General features: G+C 38.1%; 1 protein-coding gene across 2 annotated transcripts; it reads left to right on the forward strand.

Annotated features, from left to right (window-relative positions):
- Positions 1-4,011: 4,011 nt before the first annotated feature.
- On the forward strand, positions 4,012-15,259 carry grxcr1a (glutaredoxin and cysteine rich domain containing 1 a). Of its 2 annotated transcripts, none has more exons than XM_084719602.1 (5): positions 4,012-4,114; positions 8,341-9,955; positions 12,662-12,901; positions 12,996-13,061; positions 14,903-15,259. In XM_084719602.1, exons 2-5 carry the CDS (start codon positions 9,551-9,553, stop codon positions 15,080-15,082), a joined length of 891 nt encoding a protein of 296 aa, XP_084575728.1. In that variant the 5' UTR covers positions 4,012-4,114; positions 8,341-9,550; the 3' UTR covers positions 15,083-15,259. The 2 variants fall into 2 exon arrangements, with proteins under 2 accessions (XP_084575728.1, XP_084575729.1); XM_084719603.1 differs by lacking the exon at positions 4,012-4,114 and adding an exon at positions 4,549-4,577.
- Positions 15,260-22,405: the final 7,146 nt, after the last annotated feature.

Raw genomic sequence — 22,405 nt, forward strand, 5'->3', positions numbered from 1 at the left:
CTCTCCTGCCACTTGAAGGGATGCAGACTGTTTCAAAACAAAGTGGATCTGGGGAATTAAATGTCGACTTGCTGGGAATGAATAGCATTAACGATTATTCAGGAAATGAGGGGAATTTAACTGATTCATGGCACACTTTTTAAATAACTTCGTAATCTTCGGGCTTGGGGAAAGGTTTCAAGTATTTTTAAGTCAAAACAGTCAAGGCCAAGTGAAGTCATGAGTCACTGGCATTCAACTGAAGTTGCAAGTCTTCTTTTGATTTTGTCAAGTTGAGTCTAAAATTTGTGACTTGAGTCTGACTGTCCATATCTCTGATGTGGGTGCTTGTGTTTAGCTCAAAGCCTAAGTACAGCCTCACAGAGCTGCTAGCATGGCTCCATACATTCTCACATGTTCCTTAAATTATTGCCTCCAAGCTATTTATGAGACATACTGTTAGACAATACTGAGATCTGAATCATGCAAGCCCCTTTCTCTTATTTTTATTTATTTATTGCTCCATAAGTACATCCAGGAGAGGCTCATATACTCTGAGAAATACATGAGCACAGCAAAGGAAGTACTGCTTTTCTTGTGTTTCTAATGTTGTTCTCGAACTGGACAGGATTTTCTCAGATTGATTCATTCTTTTGTTTCTTATTTCTCCTCAAGGGGGATTTAGGAGAAAATGGTGAGAAGTCACTAAGCAGCAAATAAGAATCTGATTTATTTCTCACAAAACAAAGAAAAGACTATTGTGAGAAGCAAAATTTTCCTCTTTTACAGAGTCTTGTTTGTTGTTGCTCTTAAAAATTGACCTGGTCTTTGGCATACACAAAGGCAATTATCTTTTAGAAGATTTCTCTCTGGCTGATCACAAAGTTGTAGTACAATTCTACAAACAATTTGGAGACACAAAAATTTATTTAGCAGCAAATGTGCAGAAACAGGGTGTGAGATGTGTCTCACTAAAAGTGCTCAATAGAGTAAAGTCTCCTAGTACCTATAACTTCAAACAATCAGAAGTGCCTGAAAAATGGAAAATGAGCATCACCCTTGAACCTCTTGTAAGCTACAAACAGCCTCATTGAACCACTTTTAAAGTCCTTCTCTACATCAAACTATGATGAGTTTGCAGTGTCCTTCAGAGAGCAAGCAAATCTCTGAGTGAATAACCAGCCTGTGAATGATGATGTTTGTAAGCTCCTGTCTGCATGGGAACCCTTTGCCTCTGCAGGAAAATACTCTGAGCCACTTTGCTGCTGTAGAAAGAGGAAATATTGAGGAGAGAAGTGGTGCTGTTTAAACCCTGCAACAGCTTTACTGGACCCTGTCCCAGATGCTTTTAAAATGGTATCCAGTTGACTATAGAGGATGAAGTGCCTGCAGTTTCTCATAGTACTGAAAACTGCTCTCATGTGTGTAAACTAGACTGTGCTCAACAATTTTATTGTAATTTAGAATCGTTGCTTTTTTAAAAGTAAAATCATTACAAAAATTATGATTCACACATTCATTGTGTTTTAGGGACACTTTAATTTGGCTTTTATACTCACTACATCACTGAGACAGCACTTAAGCTGTAAAAACAAAGATGGAATGAGTCTATTTCTCATTTTTATCGCTTTTAGATGCAGGAACAGCTTTTATATTCTCAAAAAACATAAATGTCTTCTCCACACCTGTGGCTGTAATCTCTCTGAAGTTCAGAGTTTTGATTTTTACTCTTCAATTATGCTGGGAAAATATGTCATGATAATGATAAATACATACCTTTAATATATATTTCAAAAGACACAACAAACATTATTTGCAGCTAAGGTCTTGAATTTTGTTACACAAAGAACAGAAAAAACTTCTCTATGACCAAGCTGATGGGGTGTGCCGAAGCTTTTTTGACCGGGAGGCCCAAGTGGAACACCGACTCTCTTTTATTTGTTAATTTAAGTTGACAAAATGTTACTTTTTTCCCATTTCACAACATAATCATAGGGAATATCCATTTTTTTATGTTAATCAAAATACACATTTTAAAACCATAATTGTTATTTAGCCTTGATCAAGAAGGACTAGAAGACCTTTTTATGCCTGGTTAAAGCATGCTTGTGTAAAAATCTGACGGCGTTGACAGAAATCTGGGACACAACTTTAGAGGGCCAACATGCATAAAAAAATTATTTCAAACAAGGATGATTATAATAGAACATTTTTATACCTATGATATCAGTAAGATCTGAAAGACATTTTTAGTTGTTCAAAGTTGTGAATTCTTGTCTGGGACAAGAGTATTTTGTAACACCGAGCAGGTTTAGAAAAAAAAATAAAGCAGAACAAAACATTTCATAATTTACATATGTTTCATATAAATGAATATTTAAAGAACACGTTTACAACAAAAAATGGAATAACAGTATTAGAATGGGTGGAATATTTAGGCTGAAAGTTGTGGCCTTAATCTCTTCAGGATGCATTAATCTTGCTTCTTTTCACTTGGATTAAATAACGATGTTATTGATTTTATCATTAATCATCCTCTACAGACTGATCAAATCAAGCTGGTGGATGCAGCCATTGGGCCTACAGTTGCATTCTTCATTTGTTGCCTACAGCTCTTAAGGGAGTAATTGGTCAATGTGACATTTAGCTGTAATTGAACTGCATTCTGCCCTCTTGTGGATGGTGATCTGCAGTCAGGGAGGGTGAGGTGGTGTGACGGCCAGCTAATCACAAATGATGAGTCACTGCAGAGTCATTTACTGAAATCCTTTCCACAATAGCTGATTAATGTGCACAGATCTTGTCAAACTTACACAAAACAATACTTCATGAGGTAGTTAAAGGTAGAATTGGTGGGATTTGTCTGAAGTGTATGTAAATACTCCAGAAAGACAAAATACCAACATTTTGGGCAAGTGCAGGACAGCAAAATGATGAGAAAATAAGGAAACACAGGCAGAGGGCAAGGTTTCTGCAGATACAGCCCCAACCACACACTTCTAGTGGGTCATAAATTATGTCTGATAAGGGTTGTGTTGATATATGATTCAGGCTGTATGGGGCAGGGGCAAAAAAACAAAACAAAACAAAAACAAAAAAAACGGCATGCTGTATTCAACAGGACACCAGTGCAGGGAAAGACATGGTGCAGTTATGGTAAAATAGTTCCAATCCCTGGTTTAGATTAAAATAATAAGGCACTGCATCATGTTTTCTGGATTGGAATGGCACTCAAGAGGGTATTTTACCACTTTTTTCATACTGGAAGGACACCCTAGAGCACTGGTGGCAGTGGGGGGCAAGGGGAACGACTGACCACCCTGGTGCCCCCATGTATGAAAAAACGCAGCAGAAGTGCCCTCCTGGAGGCCACTGTTGTTGATAAAACATGATAAATGCCATCTAGAGTGGCCCCGATGCCAAAGACATCATGATGAAGTGCTCCCTAAAGTGCCCTTCCAATGGCCAAAACATGATGAAGGGCCCTCTAGAATGACTTTCTAGTGGAGAAAACTTGATAGAGCGCCCTCTAGAGTGCCAGTGGTCATTTAATGTCCACCCCTCGAGTCCAGCAGTGCATGAGTCTACACATTGTGTTTTAAGGAAAATGTTACTTATAAAGCCTTTAAATACCGTTTTAAATACATGTTTATCTTGATCTCCAGATGTGTTGATCAATCTGATCCTATATTATTACAAGAACTCAAAAATGTACTGCAACTTAGTCATATCATGCAGTTAACATAAAATAAAAGCTGGCAATCTATGAAGTCATCTATTTATTCACTCTGCACAAAATTTAAACCATCTATCACGCTGTACAGTTTGACTTTTCCCACTCAGTCACAGCTGAACCGACAAACAGCGGTGAAATTAAAGAGCGTTAAAGTATTCATCTTTTTAAATTGCTTTTTTAATAGCAGCCGAGGTGACTGGCGAGGCCACATTAGCACTGCTGATGAGCAGGGATGAGAGATGAGCTCTTCAGGTTGAACAGACTATCACCGTTTCTGTGGTCTCTTCTCTAAATGTGCTAAAGTGAGATAAAATGGCTGTTTGACTCGACATGACGTGGGTGGTCTCACTGAACTCTAGATAAGCATGTCCCATAAGTCTTTACAGGAGGCCAAACATGGTGAGCTGTGTTTGTGTTTGTTTTATCTTAATTTATTCACTCTAGTGGTATCCATGATATTAAAAAAACCTAATTAAAATGAAAATGATATGTAAAGACCATGACTGATTTATTCCAATTATAAGAACAGTATGTTCTGGCAGGCAGAGTGACATAAGCAGGTTTATCCAGACACTGACTGCCAGATCCAAAATGTAAGATCTGTAATCCTTGAAGACTCCATGATATAATATAATATAATATAATATAATATAATATAATATAATATAATATAATATAATATAATATAAGTTGTTATGAGTTTATGAAACCCTGTGTTATATCAGGCTTCAGTATCTGCAATTTTGAGCAATTTCATGAACAAAAGATATTCTTTTCCCTCAGATTTTGACTCCTATCAGAATCCAAAGCAGAAACAGTATAAATCATATCAGACTAAAACTCTCCACTGAAACACACAGAGGTTTGTGGCTCTTAAACCAGCATGACCTACTGCACTTGACAGTTGCCTATATAACCTATTATTATTATTACTACTAGTATTTCTCTCTGACATTAAATATTAATATTACATAAAATCATGGAAACAGTTTAAAATATCCTTATTCACATTTTTATTTATTAAGAGTTTGACATAAGGGTTCAATGTGAAAGATTTACTGGAATTTATTGGTAGAATATGCAAGAATTGGAATACAACATGTTTTCTTTACTGTATAATCCAACGAAAATTAGAATCACTGTGTTTTCCTTACCTTAGAATGAGCTGTTTATAGCTGAGTCCAGTGTTGCCTCCTGTAAGCATCTATGGCAAACAGTTCATTAGTCTGGTCCTGCTACAACAATCCATTTAGGAGTCATGATTTATGAAAGGGAGCATGGCATAAGTCAGAAATGAAAAAGGAACTCCACTAATGATGCCTCCCACAAGATTCTATCATAAACACTTCACTAGTTTGGTCATGTTACAGTAATTCATTTAGACATCATGCATTGTTATAGGCTACTCTACTGTCATGCCTTCCATTTTTTTTTAAAACAATGTTTTGGGCATTTTATGCCTTTAATGACAGGACAGCTGAAGACATGACAGGAAATGGGGAGAGAGAGTAGGGGAATGACACGCAGCAAAGGGCCATGTTCAACTTACCTGGTTTTGCTATTTGTTCATATCAGGGGCATTGTTATAACATAAGTGTCAATAAGCTAATTAACTCAAAGTAAATGACAAAGCTACTTTACGGCCACATGTGCCACTTCTTTAAAAAATATAAACATATGAAATCATTGGTTATCTTAACAGTATCAGCCATGTGAAGGAGGTAATTATTGCATTGGCTAAAAAAAAATCAATCTCATGCATCCCTACATAAAGTATAACCTGTAGTTTATAGACAGCTGAGGGAAATAAGACGTAGTGAGCAAAGATCAGTGATTTGAAGTTTTGACTCATCACTATATGACAACAAAAACAGCAGCTCTGACTCTGAAAATGTTTATTTTTGATAGTACAGTTCATAATGAAACTTAAGGATAGAACATTTTCCCCCAAAAAAATCAAATGAAGTGTTTTGGCTAAATACATTGATATATAGACGTGCAGTGTAAATTTAATTTGTGTGTTAATCAGACAGCTTTTAGAGAAATGAATTATTAGTTCAAACGATTTAAATACTTAAGAGATCAAACTCACTATTTATAATTATACTTTTCTTATTATTTTATGAACACACTGAGGCCGAGATCAGGAGAGAGAGTGAGAGAGGAGCTCAGACTTTACATATTCTTTTTAAAAACATCTCGATCTGGAGATCTGGACAGAAAGAGTGAGAGAAGCTCACTCACACTTTGAGAAGATCAAACCCACAGAAAGTTTCAGAGCGAGAGCATCACTGTAACCATAGAAACTCACTACGACTGACCTCCTGCTCATGTCCAGAGGGGAACCTTTGATCTGCTAAACTCTCCATAGATCATTGTTAAAGGGATAGTTCACCCAAAAATTAAAATTAAGTCATTATCTACTCACCTTCATGACAACTGAGAGTCAGGGTTATTTTGTTAGTCCATAAAACAATTGTCACTTCCATTGTTTGGGAGATTCTGCAACGGTGTCTTCATGTGAAACTCCAGCAGTGTTTTGTGGACAAAAAACCTGACCTTTAATCAACATGAGGGTGTCTAGAAATTAGAATTTTCATTTTTTGGGTGAACTATCCCTTTAAGGTTTGAGATAATTTGCGGGTCTGGGGTTCCCCTCCAGACATGACTCTAAAAGTCAACCTTGGTCTGAAAAAATAAAAGCCCCAGTATCACTCAGTGAAAGTCCACCATCGATGTGAAAGCTTGTATTGTCTTACCTTTTGGAGATTTGTGGTGACCTGACCCGCTTCAGCACTTGGTCCTCACGCCTCACGGTTTCTAGTAAGAGAAAAAACAAGCCACACACAGATATATTGTCACACACCGCTAAATGAAGCAAGCTAGCACACCAACACACACACATACACACAATCACACCCCAGTGCTTCTAGTCCTCCTCCCCAGTTTGCTCCATCTGTCTGTCAAAGAACAAGATCTAAGAATACATGGTTCTCAGGGGAACAGGGAACATTTTACTGCAACATGAACACGTTTACTTTAAGTATATTTATCTGATAATACTTCCATACATTTACTCTAGTAAAAGTTTTGTCGTAGTGCAATATTTTTACTGTGTGATATTTGTACTTTTGCATCCGAATATTTCCAAACATCATGTCCATATCTTGTCTGGACAGACAGACAGACAGACAGACAGCCTGGTCTCCATAGAGGCTGCTACTGTAAAGTGTGCACATGCATGTGAGGAGGAGCATCAACTTAATGTTACTGTGAATGAATGATATCAAACTTGGAGAGGAAACACAAGTTTACCTGATTACTGTTCACCCCGTTCACTCTCCATGTTATAGTAGTAGTAATAGTCCTGCTTCATCTTCTCGTCAAAGTTGTAAACACTGACACCCGCTTTGACATGAGAAAGAGGCGGGTACCTTGCGTACCTCGCAGGGCCCTACGCAACTTCCGTAGTGTGTGTACAGGGCTGACTGGTTATCCATGCCAAATACCAGCCTCTTAGGGTGAAAATTGTGGCCACCAAAGGATGGCATGAATAAATATAAATAAGATAAAATAGAAAAACAATAAATAAATAGATCTGTCACCTGCAAGGGCCTGTTCTCTGTCCATCACATTGTTGGCGGGCCACCCCCAAACCCACTGGGTCCCAGTGCAACTACTCTACCTGCACTATGTATATTTAGCTGTCTATGAGGAAACTGTAAATCACCAAGAGTTGAGGCATGAACAGCTGTAACTTCGCAGGGGACTGTATCCCACACTCCAAGTTACGCGGGGCAAGAACAGGCATACGGAGCAAAGGCTGAAAACGGAAGAGGCACCATTCTCCCTATTACTAATCAATGTCCCTTCAAAATGATTTTTAAAGCTGGCAGGTAGAACAATTACATAATATTGCTTTAACTGACAGTAACCTGGCAAACAACCAAACAACTGTCAGACCTTTTGAATCAAATATTGCTAAATCCTGATTAGTGCACCAAGATACATGACATCACGTTTTTCCCTCACACCCAGACCAGTGACAAACCACACTGACAGAAATCCCTCATATGAAATATACAAAACTGGTCTAACTTGGGCAGAAATATGTGTGTTCATGAGGGACGCTCATCATTCACAGCAATAAGCTAAGTGAGAAAATAGGCTTTAAGGGACTTTAAAGACCAGAGTCAAGGACAGTTAAAGATAATTAAATTCAAAGAAACACAGCTGAATAAAATACATTTCTGTGATGGTATTTAAAAGATAAAACTGATTAAACTACTTCAGCTCCTCAGGCAGTAATTTTAAAGTCTAGACACCCTAATGGCATCTAACTTTGGCTATTAGCAGCAATAATATACAACAAGCCTTTACAGGCCATATTGTAATGGCTGTTGTGATGTCCTTACAATAAAAGAGAGAGCAGGGTCACTTTGGATCAATAAGACTTGGAACCACAGCCAGACTCATAATACCACCACTACAGCTTCAGGATGTCACTAAATCTTAGGTTGAAGCATTACACTTTCCCAGATGGATTTTCTCTAATGATCAGCAGGAGAAGACACGAACAGGTGATGACATGCTGTGTGTGTGTGTGTGTGTGTGTGTGTGTGCAGCTCTTACCTCAGGGGCCAAACTGCAGCACTCAAACAGAGTGGTGCTGTCACCGCTGCAAGCTGACGTGTCACATCTCCAGGGACCCGCTTCATCACCTGTGACACAAAAAAACTGGCCGAGCGAGGCGTCTCTGTGGACACGCTGTTATATTGTGTCTCTGTGATACATTATATGGTCACTTCTGCTCTGTGAGGATGCCCAGTGAACACCTGCACCCCCGCTGTGGGTGTAACACTGTAATATCCACTTACGTCATGCATTCAAGGGTTTGAATCCTTGAACAGAATTGTGCGCCGACTCTATAAGATAACAGTTGCCAGCCTGCCAGCGCTACAGGATTCCCACTGTTCCAGGCTCTTGTCTTGTGCCACTGGCATTATCAGTGACCCCTCATGTCATCCTGCTTTTTGTTCCTCTTCCCTCAGGCAGATGTTATCATTCTTTTAAATTCTCGACCACATGCTCTGAGAAAATGTTTCTTCCCTTATGCAAAACAGATTGAATAACTCTAATTTTTAATGTTGGCGTCTTTCACTTGTCTGTACAAGTTTTCTCCATGCCCTTTGTACAAACTGTAAGGAGTCACCTTTGCTATGCACTTTTTTGCATTTATATATATATATATATACTTATATAAATATATATGTATATATGTGTGTGTATACATATATATAAGGTGTGTGTGTGTGGAGTTTTAGCAGTCTGACACTTATCTAATCATTATTCATGTTTTAAATAAATTACAACATGTAGGGAAAGTAAAAATGTAACTGTAGTGAATGTTGAAGTGTAGCTGATGCTGAAGTGCCCCTCGGCGTCAGCTGTCATCTCATCCACAGAGACACAAATGTTTGTTTGTTTGATTAAAGCACATCAAGTCAGGCCATTAAAAGTCTTCTGTCAAAGCTTTGGTGAAAACTGTGTAAACTGTGATGAATAATTCAAAGACAACTATCATTTTACTTGAGATTAGCTTGCTAGGTTGCCATGGTAGAAATGCATGTATTATTTACTGGCAGTGTGAGACTGACTGTAAGGCAGCTTACAGGCTCTCGGTCGTTTTTAGATCTGTTCAAACAGCGAGGATTAAACGTGGTAGTAATCCATGGCAGACAAATAGTGTGTCTGAGCTGCACGTCTACCTCCGAATGAGACGCAAGGAGTTACGCTGCAGTGTCGTGGACCATGTAATGTGGCAGAGGGCTTTCAATGGAGGGGACAATGCTGACGGCAGGACAGGAGAAGCCACAGAAGCGGGTGAGGTTCCGCGTGGCTTCGGGAAACAGCGGCCGGGTGCTGAAGGAGATGTTCAAGGATGAGGGGCCTTCAGACTCCCTGGATTCAGACTGCACCAGCAGCTCTGACGCCGAGCGGGCCAGCACCCCCTCAACAAGTGGGGATGCTCAAGGACACCTGTATGCATACCTGGGCTCCGAGCTGGACGACAGCGAGTGCGAACCTGATGATCTGCTCATGTACGCAGGGGGCACCAAGGACTGGATGTTCACCACCAAGAGGGTCAACATACTCAGTAAAAACGGGACTGTCAGAGGGGTCAAGCACAAAGTCAGCGCAGGTCAGACGCTGTTTGAAAACCTGCCCAATTCCAACAGTGTAAGTAGAGTTTTATCTTATTATTTATTACAATCTGATTGATAATTTCCCATTATTACTTCAGTTCCCACCAGTGTTGTCCTCAAGTCCCTGAAGTCTAGTTACAGGTAGGAGCTACATGTAGGTGTATGACTAGGATAAAAGCTCACAATAGAAGACAAGGTCACAGAGCAATTAAAGTTTAATGATGCATTTCGTTAAGTGTTTCAGGAGAAACTAATCAGGTTAATGAATTCTCTGCACTTCGCTTTCTAGTATCCCCTCACCAAGAAGAAGTGCTTGTTATTCTGAGGTAACTCTTGGCCCATGTGCTGATGCAAAGGTGATATACAAGGTCACACCGAAGAAACTATTCCTCTACGAAGCAGCATTAACAGCGTCACTGTAGGCGAGATAAAGCTGCTTCTCATCATGATTAAATAAGATTATCTTTCACTTAGGGTGGAGTTTAAATGCTTATCAAGGTCTAGTCTTATTTAAAAAGAAAAATACAGGTGTATTTACATGTTTTATCAAAGAGAAAATGACATGCATGTTACAGTATTTCTGATAATGTTTTAAGGAGAGGTGGGAAGTACAAGTACTGTACATAAGTAGAGTTTTCAGGTCAGTACTTGAGTATTTATTTTTATGGCAACTTTTTACTTTTACCCCCAGCATTTTTACTCTACTTTCATTTTCAAAACAGGCTTGTTACTTTAGTTTTAATGTATTTGAGGGGATTTATTGACTATATGTGCACCGGCTTCCCAACATCAAGACTGTTTTCCACCTAAATGGATGGGAAAATAACACATAGAAATGATAATTACCTGGTGTATCTATCAGTGCATATCACACACAACAAACACAACAAGATAGAAAATAGATGTAAAAAAAAAGACTTAAAAGAGGTAACAAGATATAAAAGATGTAACAAGACACATAACAAGAGGTAAAAAGTAACAAGATGATGATGGTGGAAGAAAATGTAAAATGATGTAGAAGATGTAACAAGCTTAACACAGACATAACAAGAAAAAACATTATAAATGACAAAACAGACATAATAAGCAGAAAAACAACATAAAAGACGTGGAGCCACTTTTTACTTTTATACACTGAGTGCATTTCACAGCCTGTGCTGTTTCACTTTTACTTGAGTAAAGAAGTTGAATCAGTCTCGAATCTTTTTCACACAAATATCTGTACTTCTACTCGACAACAGAGTGTGTGTTCTGTTGTCACCTCTGATTTTACACCAAGCCAGAACTTTGAATGTGATTGTCTTACTTGCTTGGCATCCTTGTTCAGTGACAATGAATGTTTAAAGGCACAGTATGTAAGTTCTGCTGCTAGAGGTGTCACATTAAAATGATAACAAAAGATGTAGTTTGATCATGTTGTGAAGTTCTGTGGGATCATGGAAGTGGTTGTCTTTGTTGTTAAGCAACTATTTAAGATTTCAATCTCTCTAACATGTCTCAGGCAGAAATCATGTTCATGGAAGAAGTAATATTTTTAAATTTGTATTCATATTATGTTCAGCCATGGTCACTGACTTTCTTCTTCTCTTGTTTCCCCGGAAGTTAGAGCAACTAGTGGCCAGCAAGAAATGCACCATTACCTTGAATAAATTACAGATCTCTCTAGGTTTGACCATTGTTTGAAACAGATGAGATAATGTAAGCATGCAACTCAACAAAATATACAATGTATGTCTCATAGAGTGTTTCATTTCATGTTGTGTCATTTTGTAGCTTTAAAATAATATATTTATCATGCTGTGCTGACTTTGCAACTCAGTCTATACTTTCACCTGTACTAACTTTCAATAAAAACATAACTTTGACAAAGAAAAATGTAAAAAATACATGATAATTATCTATCTAGATAATCTTAAAGGCAAAATAAGCAGGATTTTAAAAAAATGTGTGGACTGTATGTATATTTTCAGTCATCACTTATGACCCAGTAGAAGTGTGTGGCAGTGTCTGTATCTGCCTGTAGTTTCTTATTTCCTGTGTTCGGGATCCACAGACTGAGTTGTGAATAGTTTCATGTAGGAACTACTTTCTTTCTACCATAGAATCTACCTTAACTACTTTTTCTACTAGTAACCAGGTGATGATTTTTACAGATCTATTTAAGGATAAATAGCACTACAGGCTCAGGAGAAAATAAGCACTTATTAATTTTGGTTGAAATGTTCCTTTAAGATGAATCCAGTGTATTATTAGCAAGATAAAGATACAGTAAGATAAGATAAACTGGCCCATGTGTACAGACACTCTGGTGAGCTACAATGGATTATTTTACAACTATTCATAAGCTCTCTCTTGCTCATTCAGACTCTATTGGCAAAATCAGTAATTTTACCTCACTATACTCCCTATATATATATGTAAAGCAATATAATATAACATACACTTGTACACTGATATTGATTATTTTTAGGCGGGCCTTTTTTTTTAGGTGGCTAAAATAAGTTTTGCTGCTGATCCTGTCCACAGCAGTACACTGTACTCCTAAATCTGCAACTTGGGATGTACCAATCACCATCTACTGTATGTAATACACTGAATATGTATAAGTACCTCATAAAATAAACTTAAAAAATCAAAACTATCCCATGAATCCCTTCATAGTTCATAGTTCAACCTTACAGAAAAAAAAAACTTTATCATGCGACTACATACAACTACAAGTATTTTTGCTCCCTCTTAGATGGAGTTAACCCTTGAATTTGGGCGGATAGTGATCTACACCACAAGTTTCCGCGTGGTGAGGACGACGTTCGAGCGCTGTGAGCTGGTGCGGAAGATCTTCCAGAACCACAGGGTGAAGTTTGTGGAGAAGAACATCGCCCTGGACTGCGAGTACGGGAAGGAGCTGGAGGAGAGGTGCAAACGTGTGGGAGAACCTCCTTCATTACCCGTGGTGTTCATTGACGGACATTACCTCGGGGTCAGCTCTCGTTACTCCTCTCTTATGATGATGTCTTGTACATCCACGCAGAGTTCATGAAACACTGAATCATGGCTTTGAACTTGTTTTGCAGGGTGCTGAAAAAATACTTGGCATGAATGAATCAGGAGAGCTTCAAGATCTTCTGACAAAAATCGAGGTTGGTTTTCAGTGTTTGCCTTGGAAATTACATTATAAATAATACATGCTGGTCAAATGGGTGATTTTCCTGTGAAATAACCACTTGCTTTGACACATATTGATATTTATTTTTTCATGACCTTCATATTAGATTTACAGAGCAATGATATGCTTTGTAGCACATATAATATTAAAGCTTGAGGTAATTATAAAGTCCTAATAAATTAACGCTTTGTGTCTCTCCAGAGTCATTGACATAGACACGGTGCAAACAGGAGCAGTCATTTCCTCTCACTAGTCATATCATCAATAAAACATCAGCTAAACTGCAGTGTAAAAGACGCATGCACATCAATAAATAACCATCAATAATGGAGGGCTCGTTATTGATTTTGCTTCCAACACATTCGTTCAAACACACCGATGCAGAGCTCATCGCTCAGTTGTACAAACCGAGATCGTGTAAGCTGTTTCTGAGCTGCAGCAGCAACGTCAGTCACAGAGCGCTGGCCTTTTCTCAGCCTCGGCTGTAATCTGGAGTTCAGTTCCAACAAACGTCTTCATAAGTGAATACAGAGCAGTGTTATGACATTTAAGTCATGCATTCCCGTCACTGCAGGCTATTAAAAAAAAAGTGTGCAGCTCTGAAAGGTCATGCATACACTAATCAGTCCAGAACTGCACAGCAACACGGCTTTATTATGTCTTTATATCTGCAGAGTCAAGGCCGACAAAAATCCAAACCAGTCTCAAAAACTAACTGAAGGTGTGAGTAAAGGAGTAGTTAAACATTTATATTCACTTATCTACTTTCTTGCTGAAATTTAGAAGACAAGATTGGTACCAGTCTCATTGTATGGGAGGAGATGACAGGAGATGGTCGATTAAACTCCTTAAGGTTGAAAACGAGGAAACCAAATAACAAGCTGTGTATACCATGATTTGAAATAGCTAAATCTTTTGTATTAATGTTGATATGGCATTTTATATACATGGAACTGGCAGTAATGGTGATTTTGCAGCCATTTGCTGACAGTTTGTTGACACTCACCTTTGAACAGGTTTTCACTAAGTGGGAGATATCGTCATTGTAAGAAATTCCAAAGAAATTCTAATCAGAATCACAACTTTGAGGCTGCCATGACCAGTTTCTCTGACTAAGTTTTTAATTCTAATAATGGTCTAAATTAGGGCTGCACGATATGGGAAAAAACATATTACAATTATTTATACAGATATTGCAGTTGCAATATGATTCATGATTAGAAGAAATTTTCAGTGAAAAAAACTTAAGAAATCATGCTGATGTGACATTTGTTGGGGTCTGTACCATATAAACATGTTTTTAAATATATATTGCACTTAGCCATATTGCAATTTCAGTCATATTTATATCAATTGTGAAGCCCTAGTATAAATTATATTACGTGATTGCCTGGCACATTACTCCCTGTAAAACCAGCTTTGTTGTTTTTAGTTTTTAGGGGTTTTTTTTGTTCTTGTTTGTTTGTGCAGATTAAACAAATGAGACGTAGCATGTTAATTAATCAGTTAGATTTTTCTATCTTGGCAGTGAGTGGTGTTGATCCTCTCATCTAACTCTTGACAAAAAGCAAAAGGAGATCTATCCAAAAATGTCAGATTATTTCTTTAAACTTTTAAGGTACTTATTTGTACCAAATTAATTCACTTAAAACCTTAAAATCTCAGGAAATGTAGGTTTTAGGAAGATAAATAAAAGTTCTGTTGAAATATAGACTATAGCATATAGAATATTTTCTATATTTCTGTTGTGAAATATAGATATTGTCAATGTCAGTATGTAACATTGGATATCTTATCTGGTATCCATTTCTCTAGAGGGTGCAGCAGCCCCAGACGTGCCAGACCTGTGGGGGCTTCGCCTTCATCCCCTGCCCGATGTGCCATGGCAGCAAGATGTCCGTGTTTCGCAACTGCTTCACGGATTCCTTCAAAGCCCTCAAGTGCACTTCCTGCAACGAGAACGGCCTGCAGCAATGTGTGAGCTGCAGTCAGTGAGGATGAGGATGTTTAGTGCCTGACCCAACATCCTTCTCCGAGACCTTAAACATACAGGAGCTTCAACTGAACTGCAACACAGGCAGGGAAACACATGAAACACAGCAGGACTCTTCTTCCATGGCCATTGTTAGTAAAGAACACGTGAATTTCTAATAAAATCTGTGAATTTGTGGAGGTGGTGGTGTAGTTGCTCAATCTCTGTGTCATTCATGATAAGAATGTGTTGGTGCAAATGTGCAATTATTCTTCTTCTTGATAAAAGCAAAAACCTCAATATAAACACTTAAAGTCCTCAAGAACCTAGATATCAATGCAAAAAATGTTGAAGAACTCAGATAAATGCTAAGAACTAAGAACCTCAATATCAACGCCAGAATTGTGAAGAACCCTGATATCAATAAAAAAAAATCCTAAAAAAAAAACCTTAATTTCAATGCTAAAAATAGTCAAGAAACCAGGTATCAATGCAAAGAAATGTTGAAGAACTCAGATATCAATGCTGAAAATGACTAAGAACCCAGATAAATGCCAGAAATAATAATAAAAAAAGACTAAATTAACACAAAAAACATGTATAATGCCTAATACTAATGACAAAAAATCATGAAGAACCCAGATATCAGTGCTCTAAATCGTTAAGAATAACAGCAGGCATCTTTTAAATTTCTCCTTGCATGGTTTCTGTCTGGGTCACTAAACACATCATGAACTAGTTTCACCCCTGGTAAACGTAAGCGTGTTATTTAATTAGTGAGGAGGCTCCTCCATTGACAGTGCTCCCATTACTAATCCCATATCAGACAGAGTTAAGGCCACAGGACAGAGAGGGAAAGTCAACGGCTCAATTTGTAGCCAGCAGAGGGCATGAAACTGGACCTTTGTTCACAGTGGAGCAACAGACCTCATTCAAACTTGAGGTCACTGAGTGTCATCTTTGTTGTCTCAGTAGTGGGTGGAATTTGCAACCTGCCTGCCAATTTTGTTTTCATCATACAATTTTTGCTGCATGAAAACCTTTAGTGAATAGAGAAATAAAGGAATAGAACCTGCAAGCAGGTTTTAACGGAGTTCAAGCAGACTGTGCAAAAGACATTTTTCAGATCAGAAGACCAGACGCTGATGACTTCAAAGATTAACTTTCCGAAACATTTTGGCTATAAGCCATTTTGGGGATAATTGCTAAAACTTTATTTTGTAACATTACCTTGAGGTCAGTAATTGTCATTACATATGCCTGAGTAGTGGAGGGAAGACAATCACCTGCTACCACCACATTGTCCACTTGGGGATTTATGGTCACAGCACATCTTGTCATTTCTTCAAAATTGACACAAAGATTCACTTGGACTGGAACTGATTAAATTTCAGTGGTCAAAGGTCAAAGGTCAATGTAACAGTGACCTCACTAAACACATTTTTGGCCATAACTCAAGGTTTAATATGCTACTTATGACAAAATTACACACAAATATCTAAAAGGATAAAATGATGAGGTGATGACATTTCATATCCAAAAAGGTCAAAGATCAACTTCACTGTGACATCATAATCTTCTGCTCTCTGTCAGCCCTCTGTCCTCCTCTGTGAAAATAATCTCCAGAAAACTTTCATTTCACTAAAATACACTTAATTAAATTCCCTCAAAGTTACACTTGCACACTTTGGGAAACACAGGACAACATGTTTCATCACTTTCTGATATATTATGGACCAAATAACTAGTTGATTAATGGAGAAAATGGTTGACAAATTAATTGATAATTAAAATAATCATTATAGGAAAGACTTGAAAAATAGGTCCAAACATGTGGAGCACATCAATTTATGTTTTTTTTTTTTTTTTTTTAATGTAGATCAAAGCTCAAGATGATGTCCTCAAATGTCTTGTTTTATCCACAACTCAAAAATGTTCAGTTTCCTGTCAGGGAGGAGTAAAGAAACCAGAAAACATTCACACTGAAGAAGCTGAAATCAGAGAATTTTAAACTTTTTATTAAGAAATTACGTAAAACAATTAATCAATTAATTGAGAAAATAATCAACAATAACCAGTTAATCGATTATGAAAATAATCATCAGTTGTGGCCCTAAAAACACTACATTACACTAAACGATTTCATCATATTTTATATTAAGGTAAAGCAAACATGACTGAAAGTAATCCAGTTATATTACATTAATACTGTGATTCCTAGATTACATTACTGACTACATTTTTCAACAGGTAATCTTTAATCTGCTTCACTGCAATTTTATCAATTTGCAAAGATGATTGTGAAAACAACATCCATATGCATCGTTTGGTAAGTATAAATGTATAAGAAAAGACACCTTTCTGCCAGAAAGTGCATGCAACTCAATGCAATAATGTGCGTTTGCTGTAGCTGGTCAGTGTGGAGTGTTGATGCCAGAGCAGCAGAATAAGGGAGAAATGTGGAAATCAGCACATATTAGTTTATTTCCACAATCCAGAGGAAATATATGCATGGAAGTATGAGCACACGTGTAGTTTTAATTTAAGCATGTGTAAAAGTAAGCAAAATTTTTAATATGACAGTGCCGCTAATTTCAATTAGCACATTAATGGGAATTCCCATTATGTGTTAGCATTGAGCTAAGGAATCAGGTGCTAGTTATGCACACACATATACACAGACCACTGGTGTATTTCCAGTGGTCTGTGAGTTATGTGGAAATTGCCCCCAGTCTCCCCTACAAACATATTCCTACCTCCAGAAGAGCTGTAAATGTTGTTAAATGATATTTATTATTTGATATATTATTTCAAAGATTCTGGGGATTTATTATTATTATTTTTTTTTTTAGCTCTGAGACTGTGAATGTTTAAAGGTAACACAGGAGATGCACAAACGGGTTGATCCAGCAGCAGCAGCGGCACAATACACTGTTACTAATTGGTTCAATAATGCATTGGCTGCACAGGGATTTAGGTTTGCATTGAATAATTCAACCCGAGGAGAAACTCCGTGTTCCAGTTTTCTTTAACCTTAAACAAGGCGGTGCATTTCAGTTTTTGAACACATCAGCATGAAATGGAAAAGACAGGTCTCTCTATTGTCAACAGTCGGTGCGGGATCGCACGCAGTCCTCCGCGTTTAGTGCGTTTTGAACGGATGATGTCATTTGTTGGCTGCCATCCAGGGGGTCAGAGAAACGCAGCTCAGCTCTCTATGCTGTCATAGCCCTGTACAATGCTGCTTGAACATGATTAGACAAGGCAGCACTGTAAAGAGGCTAAAAGCGTAGAGCAGGGTGATGAAGATGATGGTGATGATCATCCGCCATGAAGACTTTCCAGCCTTCACACTTCGTGCTTCACCTGTGATGGAAACAGCAACAAAATCGATTGTTTAGTAAAAAAAAAAAAAAAAAAACGGTGCGTAAAGCAAAAAAGAAAAAGGTTTTCAGCGTGGATACTGGGAGGTGATTACACAGCTGTACAAAATCTCGTTTCTTTAATTCAATCTCGCACCGAGGAGTGATGGGGTTTGGGATTTTGTAACCGCAGGCTTGTGGTGATGATGGAGGGGAGGTTGCATGAAAATCTGAGACCCCAACTGTGCAGGTTTACTGCGCCCCCATCTGTGGGCTGCTGGGAACGAAAATACTGGAGGAGAAAAAAACAGGATGCATCGAAAAATATCACAAAAGGAGACACATTTAAAAAAAAAAAATCCGCGTACAGAATAAACAAACGATGAAAGTGAGAGTGAGGATGTGATGTACCGGATGGTTGAGGATGTGTTTGGTGACAGGCGGTGCGTCTCGACGCATGTTTCCTTCTTAATAACGAGCCAAATGAGCCCGAGGAGCACCTGCTTATTGTCTTAATCAACGTGCACGAGAAGCGAGCTGTCCTCCTCTGAAGGGACACATAAAAGGAGACACGATGGGCAGTGGCACAGCTGACTTGGGGATGATATGACGAGACATGACACTGATATGCGCGCAACACCCAACATGGGAAGACAACACTGAATGGTGAAAAAACCTGCACTGGAGATCGTCCGCATTGTCTCTCCGCTCTGCTCTCCGCTGATCGGTGATAAAATTATTTCAGTCGAGTAGTCTATAGCGTGGTCCAGTCGCAGCGGTGCCGTGCGTAATGTTTTGAATGGTCGGTCAATGCGCAGACTGGTTGGAAATGACTGTTTTTATTGACGTCAGCGTACAGCCGAGTCCCCCCACCCCCACCCCCCTCCTCTCTGATCCTACAACTGCACCATCTAATGGACCTGGGTTTACATTCCAGTCAAACAGCGCAGCTTTAAACAGGAAACAGGTCTCCAGTTCAAACGGCAGGGCTCGAACATGCAGATCTGCACCGTCACAGATGTGTGCAGATGTTTAGTGCGTCCAGTGGAGGTTTCTCCTGAACCTACACGGATCACTCAGCGGGGTTCCTGTGCAGGAAGGAAGCTTGGAGCTCCATAAAGACCCCCAACATCTTGAAAAGCTGAGGAGAGGTAGTAATGTCAATCCAAACTGTTAAAGGAACAGTTCACCCCAAAATCAAAAATACAATGCTGTTTATCCATGTAAATCAGTGGCTCTCAAACTGTGGGTTGGGCCCCACTAGTCGGACATATAGTCACTGCAGGTGGATGACCAGGATAAAATATGGAGTGAAACTAGGCTGAATTAACATTAATTATGTAGGGGAAATAAACAAGAGTTTGTTGGTGCTGACTCTATTTCACTAGAAGTCACGTTTTTTGACTTCTGAAGTGGAACATGACAGAGAAGTTTGTGATCCACTGCTCCAGGCTGTTTTGCTGTGAGCTGCAAAGGTTAAGATGCTTAAAACTTAAAGGGATAGTTCACCCAAAATTGAAAATTCAGTCAGTGTCTACTCACCCTCATGCCGATTGAAGATCGGGTTTAGTTTTTTTTACTCCACAAAACGCTGCTGGAGTTTCACAGGAAAACAGAATTGCAGAATCTCCCAAACAATGTCAGTGAATGGTGATGAAACTTAACTGCAAAACTCACTGCCTCTGAATATTAGAATGGAAAGTTCTCTCAGTATTTCTTCATCTTTTTGATTTGGCTTTTAATTTTTTTTTTTTTTTTGTGAGCAGTTATAACCCTTAAACTTCAATCACTGGCTTTTACATTTCTTTTTCCATCATGTTTCTTTAAGTTAATTTCTACTGACTTTAACTGATTTTTTTAATATTATGGTTTCATTGCAATTTTTCTCATGCAGTTTTCAAAAATTTATTTATTTATTTTTTTGTCTGTTTTAAATATTTTCACATGGAGCCCTTTGGGCTGCATGGGTGTATGAATGGTGCTATATATATAAAACTGAGCTGAGCTGAATCCTTCTGCACAGTGAGCCAATTGGCGGCTTTAATTTGGATAACAATTAAAAAAAAAAAAAAAAAAAAAACTCTACAAGCTGAGTGCCATCTAATTCCATTCTACTCAAGAGAAGGCAGACATCTCTATGGCCGACATCTCCAAAATTCTGCAACTCACACCAAAAGTATCTAAATAGATAAATAGCACTACAGGAAAAATATAAAAAATATGTATTTTTGAGCCCCTTTCATGAATAATAATGAAGCAGTATTGTCTTATTGCACCACTGAAAATTAAAATGAAACCCAACCACATGACAGAAACAGAAAGCAAAATAATTTAATAAATTATTTCAAATTTATTCCAACTCCTTCAGCAGTGGCAACATAGTTATAACCAAAGGGAAAATATTATTACACTATTAACACCTTCAAAAATATATATCCATCCCCCTCCAACAAAGATGAAATAACTCGGCCCACCTCCTGAAGCAGAGTAAGATGTTTAGCGGGCAGGTGTGTCCCGTGCTGCAGCTGTGACAGTAGATGCAGAATGAAAAGTAAAAGCACAGTCACGGCATGTTTTTATAGAGATTATTCATCAGAAACACAGAGTAGGTGATTATTTAGCAGGTTATTTGGTACACGCACTGTACAGGGCGACATCCTGAATGATTTAAACAATGACATTTTTTATGTTGACAGCTGTTTGATTTGGGACTGGTCGCAGTTTTTCATTACAAACCAACTTATTTACACCGGGTGGAAAAGGGACATTTGCTTCCCTCCAGATCTTCATCTTTGGAACAGTACAATCAGTCTGATCTGCTATCAAACGCAAAGAACAAGTTACTAAACCATCAAAGTTTAGAGTTTGCAAGGTGGTAAAGAGAAATGAAGTGAAAAAGACACACACCACTGCCATTAATGTAATTTCTTGGCTTGTGTAAATATTAAAGAGATAGTTCAGACTATTAGAGGTTATACGAGGTACCTACCCATAATTAGTGTAGTACACCTAAAAATACTAGCAAACATACATTTCAGATTTTAAACTTTGCTTGTAGGCTACAACAACCCTTATTCTTTTACTTAATTAATGCATAGAAGTTTGTATATATCATTTATTTTTTTCAGAACTTGGGTAATAGTTAAATACAAGAATATCTGCTTGCTATTATTTTTCCTAGATTTCTGCTTTTAGAACAAGTTATTTATACTAAGGTGTTCTACTGGTCCTCTAAGGGCAACCATCAACCTGATGTGGCCCAAGCTTAAATCCAGTTTGACACTACTGGTTTAAGTGTATGATGTGCTTCACCACTTAACATTTCTGTCAGATACCCTCTTCTGATGGGAATCAGCATTTATCTCAACCAAACTCCATAGCTGAAATCAGTAATTTTACCTTGCAGAATGCAGGAGTTACTGATCTACTGATCTATCACTTGTTTGTGTTATTGTGTCACTTCTGTGAATGTGAACTAACCTATTAAATACTGAAGTGACACAATAACACAAACAAACTAACCAATCAAAACAACAGTAAACCAGCAACTCCTGTATTCTGTGAGGTAAAATTACTGATTTTACCAATGGAGTTTGGCTGGTTTGAAAAGAGTGATATGTGGCTCATAACAGCAGTTTTCCATCAGAGAAGGTTGTCTGCAGCATTGGTAAAGCAGTGAAAGTAGTCTAAATACACCATACACTTAAACTAATTTAGATTTTTTTAGGTAGCTAAACTGTGTATTTTTCATAGTGTGTATTTTTACAAATGCGTACTTTTTACAGATGGCAATGGCAGCTCATGGAAGAGGTTAGCGTAGATTTGTGATAGCATCAGTTAAATCACAACTGGAGAGTATTTCGTCATTGAAAGGAGAGCAAAGAACGGCACTGACTACTTTTACTGATGGAAAAGATGTTTTTGATCTTTTCCCAGCTGGCTTCGGCTTCAGTCCAGTATCTGATTGGTTGAAGTTGAAGTTAT

Source organism: Lutjanus erythropterus, chromosome 5, assembly GCF_056507025.1.
Source record: "Lutjanus erythropterus isolate fLutEry1 chromosome 5, fLutEry1.hap2, whole genome shotgun sequence".
NCBI classification, from domain to species: domain Eukaryota; kingdom Metazoa; phylum Chordata; class Actinopteri; order Lutjaniformes; family Lutjanidae; genus Lutjanus; species Lutjanus erythropterus.